Here is a 13,413-nt window from a genome sequence, read left to right as displayed (position 1 = left end):
CCAAAATAAAATCTTAGCCCAGAATCTTTCCTAGTTATTTTCCTCCACAATTATGAATTCAAACAACGAGTAATAAAACTGCCTCCTATCCATTTGAGAGAAAAAAAACTTAAGGTTTACTTCTGCTTTTACTTCTACAGTTTCTTTAAATCTGTTCTCCCTGTCAGCAGATCATATGCCTTTGTCCATTTTCCCAGTTGATCACCATTTTGCCTGAACCCATTAAGCATCCAACAATCTATTGATTGAAGCCTGGGGTTAAACAAAATGACAGAGCACTAAAAGATTTTGAGGTTGATTATTGCAAAACTTGCAATCCAACAAAAAACGTTTTGTCATCTCAGTCATCTGCTCAACGCCTTATCCTGTGATCATATGCCCTACCAAGAGTAAAAAGGCTCAGCCTTTATTGTGTCAATCCTCTCAGAATCTATTATGTCTCAATGAGAGCACCTCTCATCCTTCTAAACTCCAGGCCCAACTTTTTCAAGGCTCTTCATAGGACAACACTAGGAATTTATACTGCAAATTATTCAAAATTTTGTACTAAAATTGTACTGCACTAACTCTAATTCCAGTACATTTCTCCTTTAGTATTCTTGCAATTTCAATACCCAACCTTCCAATACGCCATATGTATAATAGGATTTAAGTGCCTTGCCCCAGATCTCAAGTGAGACAGGCTATGAAACAAGAATATTTAGGGACCACTGCTCAGTGTTGAATTTAAACTGCTATTTCTACTGTACAGTAACATGCATGGTAAAGTCTGCCTGGGAGTCCCGTAATTAGGAGGTGCAGGCAATTTGACCACCGTCTCCTCCACCATTTAATAAGATCATGGCTAATCTGATTGCAACCTCCATTCTGCATTTCAGTCTACGTACTGTGGCCTTTCACCCTCTTGCTCATCAAGAAACTACCTTTAAAAATATTCAGATTCTCTGGTTCCACTGCCCTTTGTAGAAGAGCAACCAAATGCTCATGATGACCTAGGGGGAGAAAAAATCTCTTCATCCAAGTCTTAAATGGGCAATCTCTTACTTTTAAACAACACAAAGGCACTGGAGGAACTCAACAGGTCAGGCAGCGTCTATGGAGGGAAATGGACAGTCGATGTTTCGGGTTGGGACCCTTCATCTGGGCTCGCCGTCTTATTTTTAAACAGTCATTTCTGTAATCTCCCTCGTCTCCTGTCCCAATCCAGTTGCTGGTGTAACTGCCACCCAGGATTGTGCTGACCCCTGAACCTCTGATGGCTCTCGCCTTCCACAAGCAAGATTGTCCATAAACTGCTGAAGGTGTCCTAACTCAACATCAGCTCTTAATCAACCATCACCATTGTGCCCATTGACTAGATTGGTTGCCTGTCCACAATGCCTCGGCCTTAGAGTTCTTATCCTGATGTTCAATTGTCTGTGCACTGGTGCTCCTCGAGTGTGCAATCTCCTCCAGGCCCTACAGACTTATTTTCCTCCGACTCTGCCCTCTTGGGTTACCCTCACTCCCATGCACCACCATGGCAACTGTGCTTTCAGCAACTGGATTAGAAGCTGTGGATTTGTCTCGTTAATCTTTTCCTCTCCCTCTCTCTGCTATACTTTTCTCCATTTTAAGATGGTCCTGGTTTTTGGTTGCTATCCAAATATCCCCTCCTTTAGCTAGGAATCTACCCATTATCCTATTGCATTTTCGTGAAACATTCTGGAACATTTTACTATAGTCAAAGGTTATATTAAATGCAAGTTGTTAAATCATTACCACTCTGCAGGTCACCCCTCTCTAACTCTGCCCTTCGAGCAAAAGACAAAGGTAATGGGGAAGCACAAAAGGTAAAAGGACAAGGGCAGTGCTGATACAGGGTTTTGACCCAAAAAATTTGACAATTCCTTTCCTCCCATGGATGCTGCCCGTTCCTCCAGCAGATTGTTTGTTGCTCCGGGTAAAAGAATGAGAGCTGGAATCAAATGGGTGCAAATTCCTCTGGGTCAATAGGCCTGGGCAAATCAGGAGCCTATTTTTGGTAAGTGGTGTGTTCAATTTTATATTCCATCCTGATATGAATTTTACCTCTTGGGTACCACCAAGTGAAAAGTGCATGGCAGCCAACTAGATTAAAGAAAGAGAGACCTAGTAATGTTGAGGGAGGCTAGATTTTTACTTTAGATTTCAGTGCAGCCCAAATTAATAAGATGGAAATTATACTAAATGCCAGTCCAAATCCTGGTTGTCATGGGTCTACGGCACAAACTTTTCTCTAATTCTGCACCAATTAGCACCTCAGTCAGAAAGGCTACAGGATCACAGCCACGGGATATGGTTGGGGTTTAGTTCTACACTACACCTGCCTATGTATTAATAAAAACAAAGTGCAAGAAACAGGAGGTCAGGAAACACCTGTGGAAAGAGAAATAGATTTAATGTTTCACGTCTAAGCCCCCTTTGTCGGAACTGTCTCCAGCAATTTCTGCTTTTATTTCCGATTTCCAGCATCTGCAGTTTTTAAAAAAAAATTATGTCTATGCAAACTGGACCTGGGAGTGCTTATTGTTGGCTTGTCGTGGAGTGAGTTTCATTTTACAGTACCTGTGCCTCACCTTGATTAGCACCAAAATAACAAGAGAACAAGTGGAGCAGAGAGAAGTAGTGATAGAAATAGAGACTTGGAAAGTTGAGAGAGATTCTGATGATTTGCTCCATTTATCTATGTACCTGTCAAGAGTGTCTTGTTTAAAAAAAACTCTTTGCAAGTGTTATGTGACCTCTGCTGGGCATCCCCAAATGATAGAAAGCTCTTGATTTTGTCTATGCTTATGTAGGGAACAGCAAACATCCACCTTTATCCAATCTCTTCGTTATGCTTTTTATAATGGGATTTTAACTTCCTTAATTTGTCTTGTTCTTCAAATTGAGTTCCTATCAAAATAGATATGGAAGGAAATATTCATCCTGTCCACTTACGGGTCTCAAAGAAAGCAAGCATGTTTTTCCATTGATAAATATACATCAGTTTTAAAAAAAAATTGTAAGTATAATCACCTGTCAAAATCAGTATTGTGTTTAAGCATTTCACCTTTTTAAAAAAAAATGAGATTATTCCCAAGTATGAATAATGCTTTCTATTTAGTGATATCTCATCGTATCTTTCAAAATTGGACTCTCCATTTTGAAAGAAACATTTATCGTCAGGGGGCCTGCCCTGATTTCAGGCAAGATGTATGCATGAGTTTGATTTGCATACAAATTACAGGGCAGTGATTGATGTAGACACTTCTCATGGCAGTCTTTCTACCAAGAGGTTTGCAGTTGGCTGACCTTGGTTAAATAATTTAAATTAATATGTTGCTTGAATACATGCCACTCACCTGGGAGAAGCTAAAGTGCTGTAGTGAGAGTGGAGGTAAAACTAAGTACAATTCAGTTGTCGCCTCTGAATTACAATGAGAAAAATATGATTTTTCAATCAGAAAATGTTGGGTTAAGCAAATAGCCAAATTTTTAAAAAACATAGCTCTTTTGGAAATAATTTTTATGCTTGGCAATGGCACAGTTCTTATTTTCATGGGGCGGTGAACCTGTTTTTGTTTTCTGTCTTTTCTACGTTAATGATTTATATTAAATTTGAATGGGTAACATGTCTACATTAAGGATTTGGATGACCATCATGTTAACATGGTTAGTAGTTTTGTGAATGACACCAAAATTGGTGGAGTAGAAGACAGTGAAGGAAGTTATCTGAGATTACAACAGGACCTAGATGAACTGGGGAAGTGTGCCAAGGAAAGACAAGTGTTTGGTCAGATAAAGCGTGGCAGAACTTGCACAGCAAATGGTAGGGCTCTGAAGAGTGCTGTTTTGAACAGAGACACCAAGGGGTACAGGTACATAGTTCCCTGAAATTAGTGACAAGGTAGACAGAGTGGTGAAGAGGGCGTTTGATGTGCTTGCCTTCATCAGTCAGGGCACAGAGTACAGGAACTGGGATGTCATGTTACAAATGTACCACACTGGGACTATTGTGTGCAGTTCTGGTTGCCCAGCTATAGGAAGAATGTGATTAAGCTGGAAAGGGAAGAGAAAAGATTCAAGGATGTTACCAGGACTAGAAGGTTTGAGTTATAAGGAGAGGCTTAATAGGGAGGGACTTCTTATTTTCCCTGGAGCATAGGAGTTGAGAGATGACCTTTATAGAGGTTTATAAAATCAAGAGAGGAGTAGAAATGATAGATAGTCACACACTTTTTTCCCCAGGGGAGGGGAGACTTTAAAAGGGCATTTGAGGGGGAAAAAATTAAAAGGGGCCTGAGGGGTGACTTTTCGCATGGAGGGTGTATGGAACAAGCTGCCAGAAGAAATCTAAAGATGGGTATAATTACAAATGTTTAAAAGACATTTGGACAGGTACGTGGATTGAAAAGGTTTAGAAGGATATGGGCCAAATGCAGGCAAATGGGACTAGCTCAGACAGACAACTTGATCAACATGGACGAGCTAGGCCATAGGACCCATTTCTGTGCTCTAAAATTCTATGACTCTTTTCTGATAATTAGAGAGGGAAAGATTATTCCTATCAAGTCCTTCATAAAGTCATCTATCCTGTTACAAGATTGCAAATCACTTTCCTCCAGTTGCAGAATTAAGATTTTACTTTCACTTCAACCATTTTCCGTACCTTAGAGCCGGCAGCATTGTCAGAGTGCTGAAAATGCAAGAGTTATTTTCAGGAGAGCTTTGGAAAACTTTGATTTTTTTTTTAACATCTGATTTGGACCTCAGATTATTTTTTGAACCTCGGTGAGAAATCATGCATTCTGAGAGCAGCATCAGGAAATTATAGATCTGAGAACTGGAAGCAAAAATCCATGCTTATGGTAAGACCACCCCTAGCTCTAGGTGCACGTTAACTAAGGTAAATATCTGGTCTTGAACATGCACCCAAATGTAATCTCTCAGTGTCAGTAGTAATACAGTTGGTAGCACTATCACCTTCTAGTCAGAAGGTTCTATGTTCCATCCCACTTGAGAGATTAAGTATTAAAATCTACCCTTACTCCAGTTTAGTACTGACTGGTACATTCTCGGAGGTACCATCTTTCAGATGCATTGTTAAATTGAGGCCCACTTGATCTCTCTGAAGCATACAATTATTATTTCAAAGTAATATTGAGGTGTTATCCCAGTGCCTTGAAAAATATTTATCCAATTTGTTACAATATTAAATGGAATATCTTGTTTCTGGAAGTTCGCTGTGCTCCAACTTGCAACAGTGAGTGAATTTGAGAAGTACTCCATTAGTTGTCAATGTTGTCACCCGATAAGAAGTGAAGGAATACATTAATGAAACGCAAGTCTTTCACTGCATGCAATCAGACTGCAACAAAATGAGGTCATTTGAATTGCATAAAAGTAGTTCTATAATAGCATGCACATTTGTAAATCTGTGATACAAATCCAATTAGTATTGATGGATTAGTATCACAGATCATGACAAACAGATGTTGCCTGACCCGCTGAGTTCCTCCAGCACTTTGTTTTTCACTTTTGACAAATAGTGTGTGTGATATAATATTGGTTTAAAGTTGATTAATCATGTTTCTTTACAACATCTGTTCAAAAATGTCCTTAATAACTGGTAGCAGTTTAAAACATTTCTATTGCAATTTTTAATATATACATTCCATCTGGATGAATGCTTTGCTCATTTCTTTTTAAGGCTGGACAGCAGCTGGTCTCGGTCTTCAACCTACATCGCAATCAAAAGAGCAACTAAATGGATTCATCGAGAACATGAGTAAGAATCCATTTAAAGGTAATTGTTCCATCTGCCATGTAAAATCATAGCGTAGCGTAGACTTTGGTGTGCTGTCTGAATATCATACATTGCATGAATGGAGAAATTCAAAATAAGTGGAGCAGGTAAAGTTCCTTCAGTAATGAATGAAATGAGATCCCAAAGAGTGGTTATGAAAGCAACAAAGTCCAACTATCTGGCCTTACCAGAATATCTAATACATCAAAGACGCTAATTATGTTTATTTTACCTCTGTTTGGGGGAAGGTAGCACAGTGGCTATATTACTGGGCTAATATCATAAGTTCATATTTCCACCATGGTAGCTAGGGAACAAAGGCAAGTAATTCTGCATTACAAATGTTAGTATCCGTACTGGTCACTGTGAACGTACTGGATTGTTACAAAAGCTATCTGATTCACTGATGTCCTTCAGGGAAGGAAATCTGCCACCTTTAACCAATCTGGCCTGTGTGTGACTCCAGACTCACCAATTTAGTTGACTCATAACTGGCTACTTTGCTCAGGGGAATTAGGAATGGACAATAAGTAAAGGCTTTGCTAGTGACACCCACATGCTGTGAAGTAGTAAATTGAGTTGTATGTTACACCTTCACAAAACTTGGATGAGGTAATAATTCTGAATTTGTTAATCTTACAGCATTTGTTTTTAGCAGTTAAAATTTCTTCCTTTGACAGTAACAGCATTGACTTTGTAGTCAATCTCGTGACAGTGACCCCTCACTCAGTCCAGCCCATCCAGAGGAAGCATTATCCCTGCATCTAGCTTCTCAGTCCCTGAAGAATTATGTATGTTTCACTGAGATCACCTTTCATTCTTCTAAACTCTTAGAGTATGGATCCAGTTTTTGAATTTCTCTTCTTAGGACAATTCCCAGAAATCATCATGGCGAACCCCTGTTGCATTCTCTTTATGACTGTAAATATACCCTTTCTTAAATACAGAGGATCAATCTGTATTCAGTATTACAGGTGTGGTCTCATCAGGGTCATGTGTAAATTGTGGTAAGACTTCTTTACTACAAGATCATTTGAGTACAAAAGACCAGCATCTCTGGCTTCCTAACTGCTTGATGTCAATCATTGTCCTTTACTTCCTACCACTGAACCAATTTTAGATCCAATTTCCCTTTGGTTTCAAGGGCTGTTCAAACCAGCCTGATTTGCAGGCCCTCATTAAAAATCTTGCTAAAATCCAAATAGACTATGCCAAATGCGCAGTCTTGATTGACCCTCCTCATCACCTGTTCGAAGATCGTCAAGTTAATTTGACAGACATTTTTCTTAACAAAACCCTGATTTATCTGTGCTTTTCTACAGAAGGTTTATGCTGCATCTTCAAATTAAACAACAGTACAATGTTAGCAAACCTCTAATCCTCCACTATATATACTAGGGATAAATTAAATATCATAGCCTAGAGTTTCCACCTTTGCTTCATTCAATAACCTAGAAACATTTCATCCAGACCTGGCAATTTATTCACAGATCCTTTAAACTGACTGTATCCCAGTTGGTTACCGTGATTGAAACTCTCATGATAATTACCTGAATTTTTTGCCCTTTTCAGAAAGTAGCTTACAAATTTATTCTTCCATCTCTCCCTGACTGTTTGGGGTCAGCGGAGTGTTCCCAACAGTGTGCAAATGATTTTTGTTACATATCCTATTTTATGATTTATTGTGAACAACCCTGTAGAGGATGTGCTACTGCATAGTTATAGAATTCAGATTGTTGGCAGAGGAACAGGCATTGATTCAGCATCTGATTATATTGAAGCCCAAAATCATATTTCATCATCTATGCAGAATTTGTTTGAGTGAAATTGCAGCTGTCATTTATTACAATATGAAACCTCATTTATAAAATATAATGTAATACAATCTGGCAGCTGTGCTGAATTTATTCTCTCCAGGTAAAACTTGTTAGATTCAACATGAAGTATTAACAAATATCAGTTGTGATTGTACTCGGGCAAAATGTATTGACTGGTCTTGTCCTACAATTAAGATATTTTAACACCAGATTCATAAACAGAATATTTCATGTGCATTGTCAGAAAATGTGATTACACGACTATTTCATGTGTTTACAGCTGCTCAGAAAAATTCAACTGACCTGTCTACATGGTTTAACCTTTTTGCTGACTTGGACCCATTATCAAACCCAGATGCTATTGGACGAACTGATAAGGAACATGAACTCCTCAATGCATGACACACACTGGTATAAGCTGTAACCATGACTATAATATTGTAATCTTTGGTAAGTCTATTGAATGCTGAGTACTGGAGACTAATTTTCTAATATTTGACTCATTATAAACTGCTGAGAAAATGTTTAATCATTTTTATCAGCACAAAAGATGGAAATCTATTAAAAAGACAATCTGTAAATTTTGCTGGCTTGTTGCTAAATGACAGAGTAAAATAATTTTGTTCAATTAAGCAAATGTTTTCTAGGTTACTTTCTACAACCAGTAGCAATCTATTTAATTTCTAAACAGCATAGATATGGCAACACTTTTTATCCAGTCAAGCTCACTCATTGCAGAGAGTCACCTTCTACACTGAACATCTTTCCTTATTCACTTATTCTCAGTAAACAAATCAGATTTTACTTTGATTTGGGTAGGGTAAAAATACCCTAGTCACTCAAATGTATATGTTCCTATCTTTGTCGGGGAATCATCTCCCCACTACATTGTACATGGGTCTCATTCTCAAATACACCTTAATTCATGTTCTTAAATCATTGGCAATAGAAAAAATCATTTTTGTTATTTATATTTCCATTGATATACTAAGTTAATTTTGAGGTTGTTATGAAATCTGCACAATAACACCACGCGCAATACCAACTAAACTATGATATATTGTCATTAGATGGACCAGTAACCTTGACAGCATTGCTGAATCATCAGTAAACGTCTGAATCCTAGATGAAGAAAGGACTATTGCTTTTGGACTGGTAAGCAGGGCCGTACCAATTTCAGCTCAAGAGTGCGCACTTCATCCTTGGCAGGAATTTCAATCCAGAGCTTTCCATTTCCCGAGAAAGTGTGATTTATTGATCAAATTTACGGAGGGAGGGAGGGACCAAAATGTGGGGTTTTGGACCACCTTGTGCCCATTTTTCTGGCAATAAATGGGCAAGGAAGACCAATTTTCAGTATGTAGAGTCCTACACAGAATCGTCTGCACTGCATATATTTGGAGTGGTTAATTCATTTACAATCTAAATAAAGTGCCTAATTGATGCTCTAGGTCTTTCTGCTGAAACTGGCTACCAATCAGCAAGGCATGTGCCAGACCTGCTTACCAGCCTCTGTCATTACCAATGGTATAGATTTACTTTTAACTTTTCAGTGCTTGTTGCTGTTCACAACTGTTACTGCTCCACCCATCTTGGCTCTCTCCTTTGAGCTGTTGATGCTACTGGCTACATATTTTCTTCAATTAGGAGGATTTACATGAAACGGGTAGCTCACCTCAAATTATTAAAATGAGGCCAGGGATCCAATTTTGGATCACTTGGGGCTACATAGTCATGGTGCTGCTAGGTACAAAAAAAAGGGGTAAAGTCATTTTAAGATATTACAGTTTAATGACTCCAATCTGTAAATATCAAAACTTGTTTGGTAAAATCCAAATCATTTTCCCACATCATAAATTAATCCACATGTAATACCAATATCTTTTTAAGAGCAAGGGCCATGTATGATATTTCATAAGTAGTTTCACCAATTTGTACAAGTTTAAAAATAACATATTTAGTTACAGTCAGATCCTCTTAACGAATCCTAGTCAATGATTTAAGCAAATGACCAATTGACTCCACTGTAGAATTTGAAATTTTGCTTGTATAATATTTTCTTAACTGATAACTATCTATTCTAGTTCTTAGTGTGAAAATTAGTAATATGATCTGCCATTGGTATCACAGAGGACATCTAGACCCAATTAGTTTGTCATCCCAAAGTTTGTACTGTGTTTCTGGGGAGGATAGGAGGCTGCCATTCAGTTCTTTGTACTTAACATTTCTCATAGTCATGCTCCCTCCTCAGGTCTGCTGTTTTTAAAGAGTATATCCAGTCACTTCTTTGCATTATACAATTGAATATACTTCCACGATGCTTCAATGTAGTGTTTTCCTGATCACAGCAACGTGCTTTATAAGTGCTCATCATTCCTTTAGTTATTTTCCCAAATTATCTTGTTTGTGGCCTTTGTTTTATGAGCCAACTCCTAATTTATTTTATAAAGCAAAATCCACTTCAATTAAAATCTTTGATTTTGAATATTTCTAATAAACTTCAGTCCTGGAGGTCCATCCTTCCTGATTAACATTCTAGTATATCTCCTCTGCATCCTCCTAACACCCTTTGGTATTCAGAAATGTACATATTATTCTAGCTGAGGCATCATCACAACTTGTAAAAGTTTAGCATAACTTTTGTTTGTACACTAATCCTTGAGAAAGAGAAGGATCCCTAATGCAGTTGTAACAGCTTTCTCAACTTCTGTTCCTGTACTCCCTTTAAAATTTTATCATTTAATTTTATATTGCCTCTCCTCAATCTTCCTGCATCACTTCACATTCTTTTGAGTGAACAGGTCTCTCATTGAGTGAACTATACGAGTTCAGGACTCTCAACAAAATACGTGAAAGATCACAGATAAACCTCTGCACAATATACACAGGTGGTTTACACGTCCCAAGAATGAAATGTTGGGCTGCCTGCCTCACCAACACCCAGTTGAGGTAAGTACCAGGAAAGGAAAACAGCAAGAAATTGAAGCAAATGTAGCCAGCAAAAGCTGTCAGGTGCACTACAGAGCTGAATCTAGAATTCAGAAGAAAGCCAGAATCAATTTTAACTGTCAGGCTTTCAAATGCTTGATTTTGGAAGTGTAGGATTATGAACATCTTCAATAATTACATTTAATTGTTGTGACACAGTGGTCCTTTCATTGTTTTTGTCCTTGGACGCTGAGTCCTGGCTGTAGCAAATTTCAAGCACAAAGGCAGCACAGCTCCAGGGACCTGGGTTTGATCCTGACCTTGGGGGCTGTCAGTGTTGCGTTAGCACCTTTTCCCTGTGAATGCGTGGGTGGCCTCCCACATCCCAAAGATGTACTGGGAGGTTAATTGATTACTGAACTGGGGAGGGAGTTGACAGGGCATACTGTAGAGAATAGATTACGGGAATATTAGTGGAGGATGGGAATGCTCTGAAAACAGCAAACTCAGTGGGATGAATGGCAGCCTCCTGCCTTATAAAAGAAATAAAAATATCAACACAACTGAGCTAGATAGACATTCACCACAGTAATCTCTGGCTAATGATTAGAATAGATACACTGACCTTCTCCTTGCCTACCTTGAGGCACAAGCTAATTCTGGTACTGTTACTGCCAACCTAACTGTGATTGGCTGACGGCACAGACCAGGAATCAAATGTTGGGGTCTTGCTAGTCTGAACTCGTCACTGCACAAAGCAGTACATTTGCAGAATACTGGATCATGGCAGTGTCAAGTACTACTAACTTACTCTCCTTTGACAACAAGGTCATATTTTAGACAAGTGTTGATAGATTTCACATTATATATTTTTTTGATTTAATGCCAAAGTAGCAAAGAACTTGATTCCTATGCTTTTACTCTTTTGCTATGATATCTGACATACTATTGTTTGATTGCAAGGATCAAACATTATAAACCAAGTGAAATTTTCTTTAAAATTAAAATGATATACATTACAATTGTATTTATTTGTTTTATTCTATGTTTGAACAAAAGTTGGTTGGTTTAGATAGAATGGATGTTTTTAATCTTTCCACTTGCTATATGGTGCATTATTTATTTTCTGAATATACTTTCAAGGTAGTGTGGAATAGCAAAGCACCTGCACCCATTTCTAAAAAAAAATTGCTTTAGTAAGATTATCCTAGCTAATAAGGTATTATGCAATGTCACTACCAATCTGTATTTTTATATTTAAAAAAATTTAAACTAAAACTGAATGCTCAATTTCACATTCTCGGGGTCTTTGCATGAAATGGAGTTTCTTCCTGTGTTTTTCTTTTGCTGTTGTGAAAATAAAATTATAATATTTACAATTGCTTTTTTCCTCTTCCTGTGTTATGTTTCATTAATTCTAAGACAGGTGATTCCACGGCTGAGCGATCAGTTGTCAAGATATTGATTCCTCTCTCCAGTTTAGTATTTAATCTCCACTGCACTCTGTGCTAAGCTCAAAAACATCCTAAGCTTTCATGGGTCAATGTTGGCAAATCCTCAAGACAGACACTGGAAGGAAAAAAAATTCTATAATTGGTTGTTTCTGATACGGACTCTTAGCCTCAAAGTACGTACCACCAAGTTCAGTTATACGCCTAATCATTTTGCCACTTAAGGTCCAGTGTATTTAGAATCTCAACCATAGTATTTCTAGGAGCTAGGAGGTAAAATGAATGCATTACACAAGGGTCTTGATGTAGCTATGCCCTTTGTGCAGCAACTCAATCATGCAGCACAAATGCATGTCCTGGACTTGCCTAATTGATAACTGCAACTTGCTGCTTGGTAACCTCTCAAATGACTGCACAAAACTGCTGATGCTGAGCTAACAGACTGCCAATGCTTGTTCTGTCCATGTGCCTCTCTGAACAAACTTCAAAAGATTCCCAAAAAGCTTGTTTGGCAATATAATTAGAAAAAAAAGTCTTGTACCTTGGGATTGCCATGCCTTCTTCCATCACTATACCCCACCCAACATCAAGCCACATACAGTTGCTCCTGTAGTTGGGAAAAAATTTAAGGGTCATTATCAATTCAGAGCTCTGATGAAACATCCAAGGTTTTTACCTGCCACAAAGCTGTAACATGATTTGGCCGCTTTTAGACCACAGAAATTTAGGAGGCATATTGGCACAATTTTTCAAAGACACAAATTTGATTGCAATAGCAAGCTGAACAGCTAGTTGGTCAAGATTAAAGGTATGTACCTTGAAACTTCTTAAAAGTTACTTGTTATAATTATGTAACTACATAAAAAGATATAAAAATCATTCAAGATTCATTGGTCAGTTTTCTTAATTTGACAAACAAGTTTCAAAGTTTTAAGGTTATATTTCTTGGAGGCACTTCATTCGCAAATAGAGTTTTCTCCAAGTTAAACGTCCAATTTGCAATAATCCATGTCAGTTATACTTTATTTCCTCAATTAAAAATATATCAAGTCAGGATTTATTTTAAAATAATCTGAATGGTGATTGCATTGAATAAGTCATTTTCATGCAGGATTATGTGTAATTGCAAAAGGACTGCCAGTGTGGTAATAGTACTGTCTCTCAGTGCTCAGAAGGCAACAATTATTTTGCAGTGTCACAGTGAGCTAATATTGACCATTAAGATATTGTACTTCAGAGATGTGTGACTAAATTACTAATTTAGTCACACATCTCTTTCACTCAGGATGTTGTCTGCAGAATATGTTTAAAAATGAACATGTATCAAAGATGCATGGTTGATAAACTAATTAATCAAATTAGAAATGGACTGTAAGGGTTCCCACAGAGGTATTTTCCATATTTGTTT

General features: G+C 37.8%; 1 protein-coding gene across 7 annotated transcripts in view; it reads left to right on the top strand.

Annotated features, from left to right (window-relative positions):
- The window catches only part of ica1 (islet cell autoantigen 1), an 84,490-nt gene extending 72,618 nt beyond the window's left edge, over window positions 1–11,872 (top strand). For 6 of the 7 annotated variants that reach the window (XM_052016886.1, XM_052016881.1, XM_052016887.1 and 3 more), the window contains 2 exons: window positions 5,714–5,809; window positions 7,907–11,872. In XM_052016886.1, the coding sequence (XP_051872846.1) occupies window positions 5,714–5,809; window positions 7,907–8,028 (218 nt within the window). In that variant the 3' untranslated portion in view covers window positions 8,029–11,872. The remainder of the gene's footprint in view (window positions 1–5,713; window positions 5,810–7,906) is intronic. The other variant, XM_052016883.1, reaches the window with a different exon arrangement.
- The last annotated feature ends 1,541 nt before the right edge of the window (window positions 11,873–13,413 follow it).

The sequence above is a fragment of the Pristis pectinata genome, chromosome 5 (genome assembly GCF_009764475.1).
Source record: "Pristis pectinata isolate sPriPec2 chromosome 5, sPriPec2.1.pri, whole genome shotgun sequence".
In the NCBI taxonomy this organism is placed as follows: Eukaryota; Metazoa; Chordata; class Chondrichthyes; order Rhinopristiformes; family Pristidae; genus Pristis; species Pristis pectinata.
The sequence above is the reverse complement of the archived record's forward strand: the minus strand, read 5'-3'. Positions and strand labels throughout refer to the sequence as shown.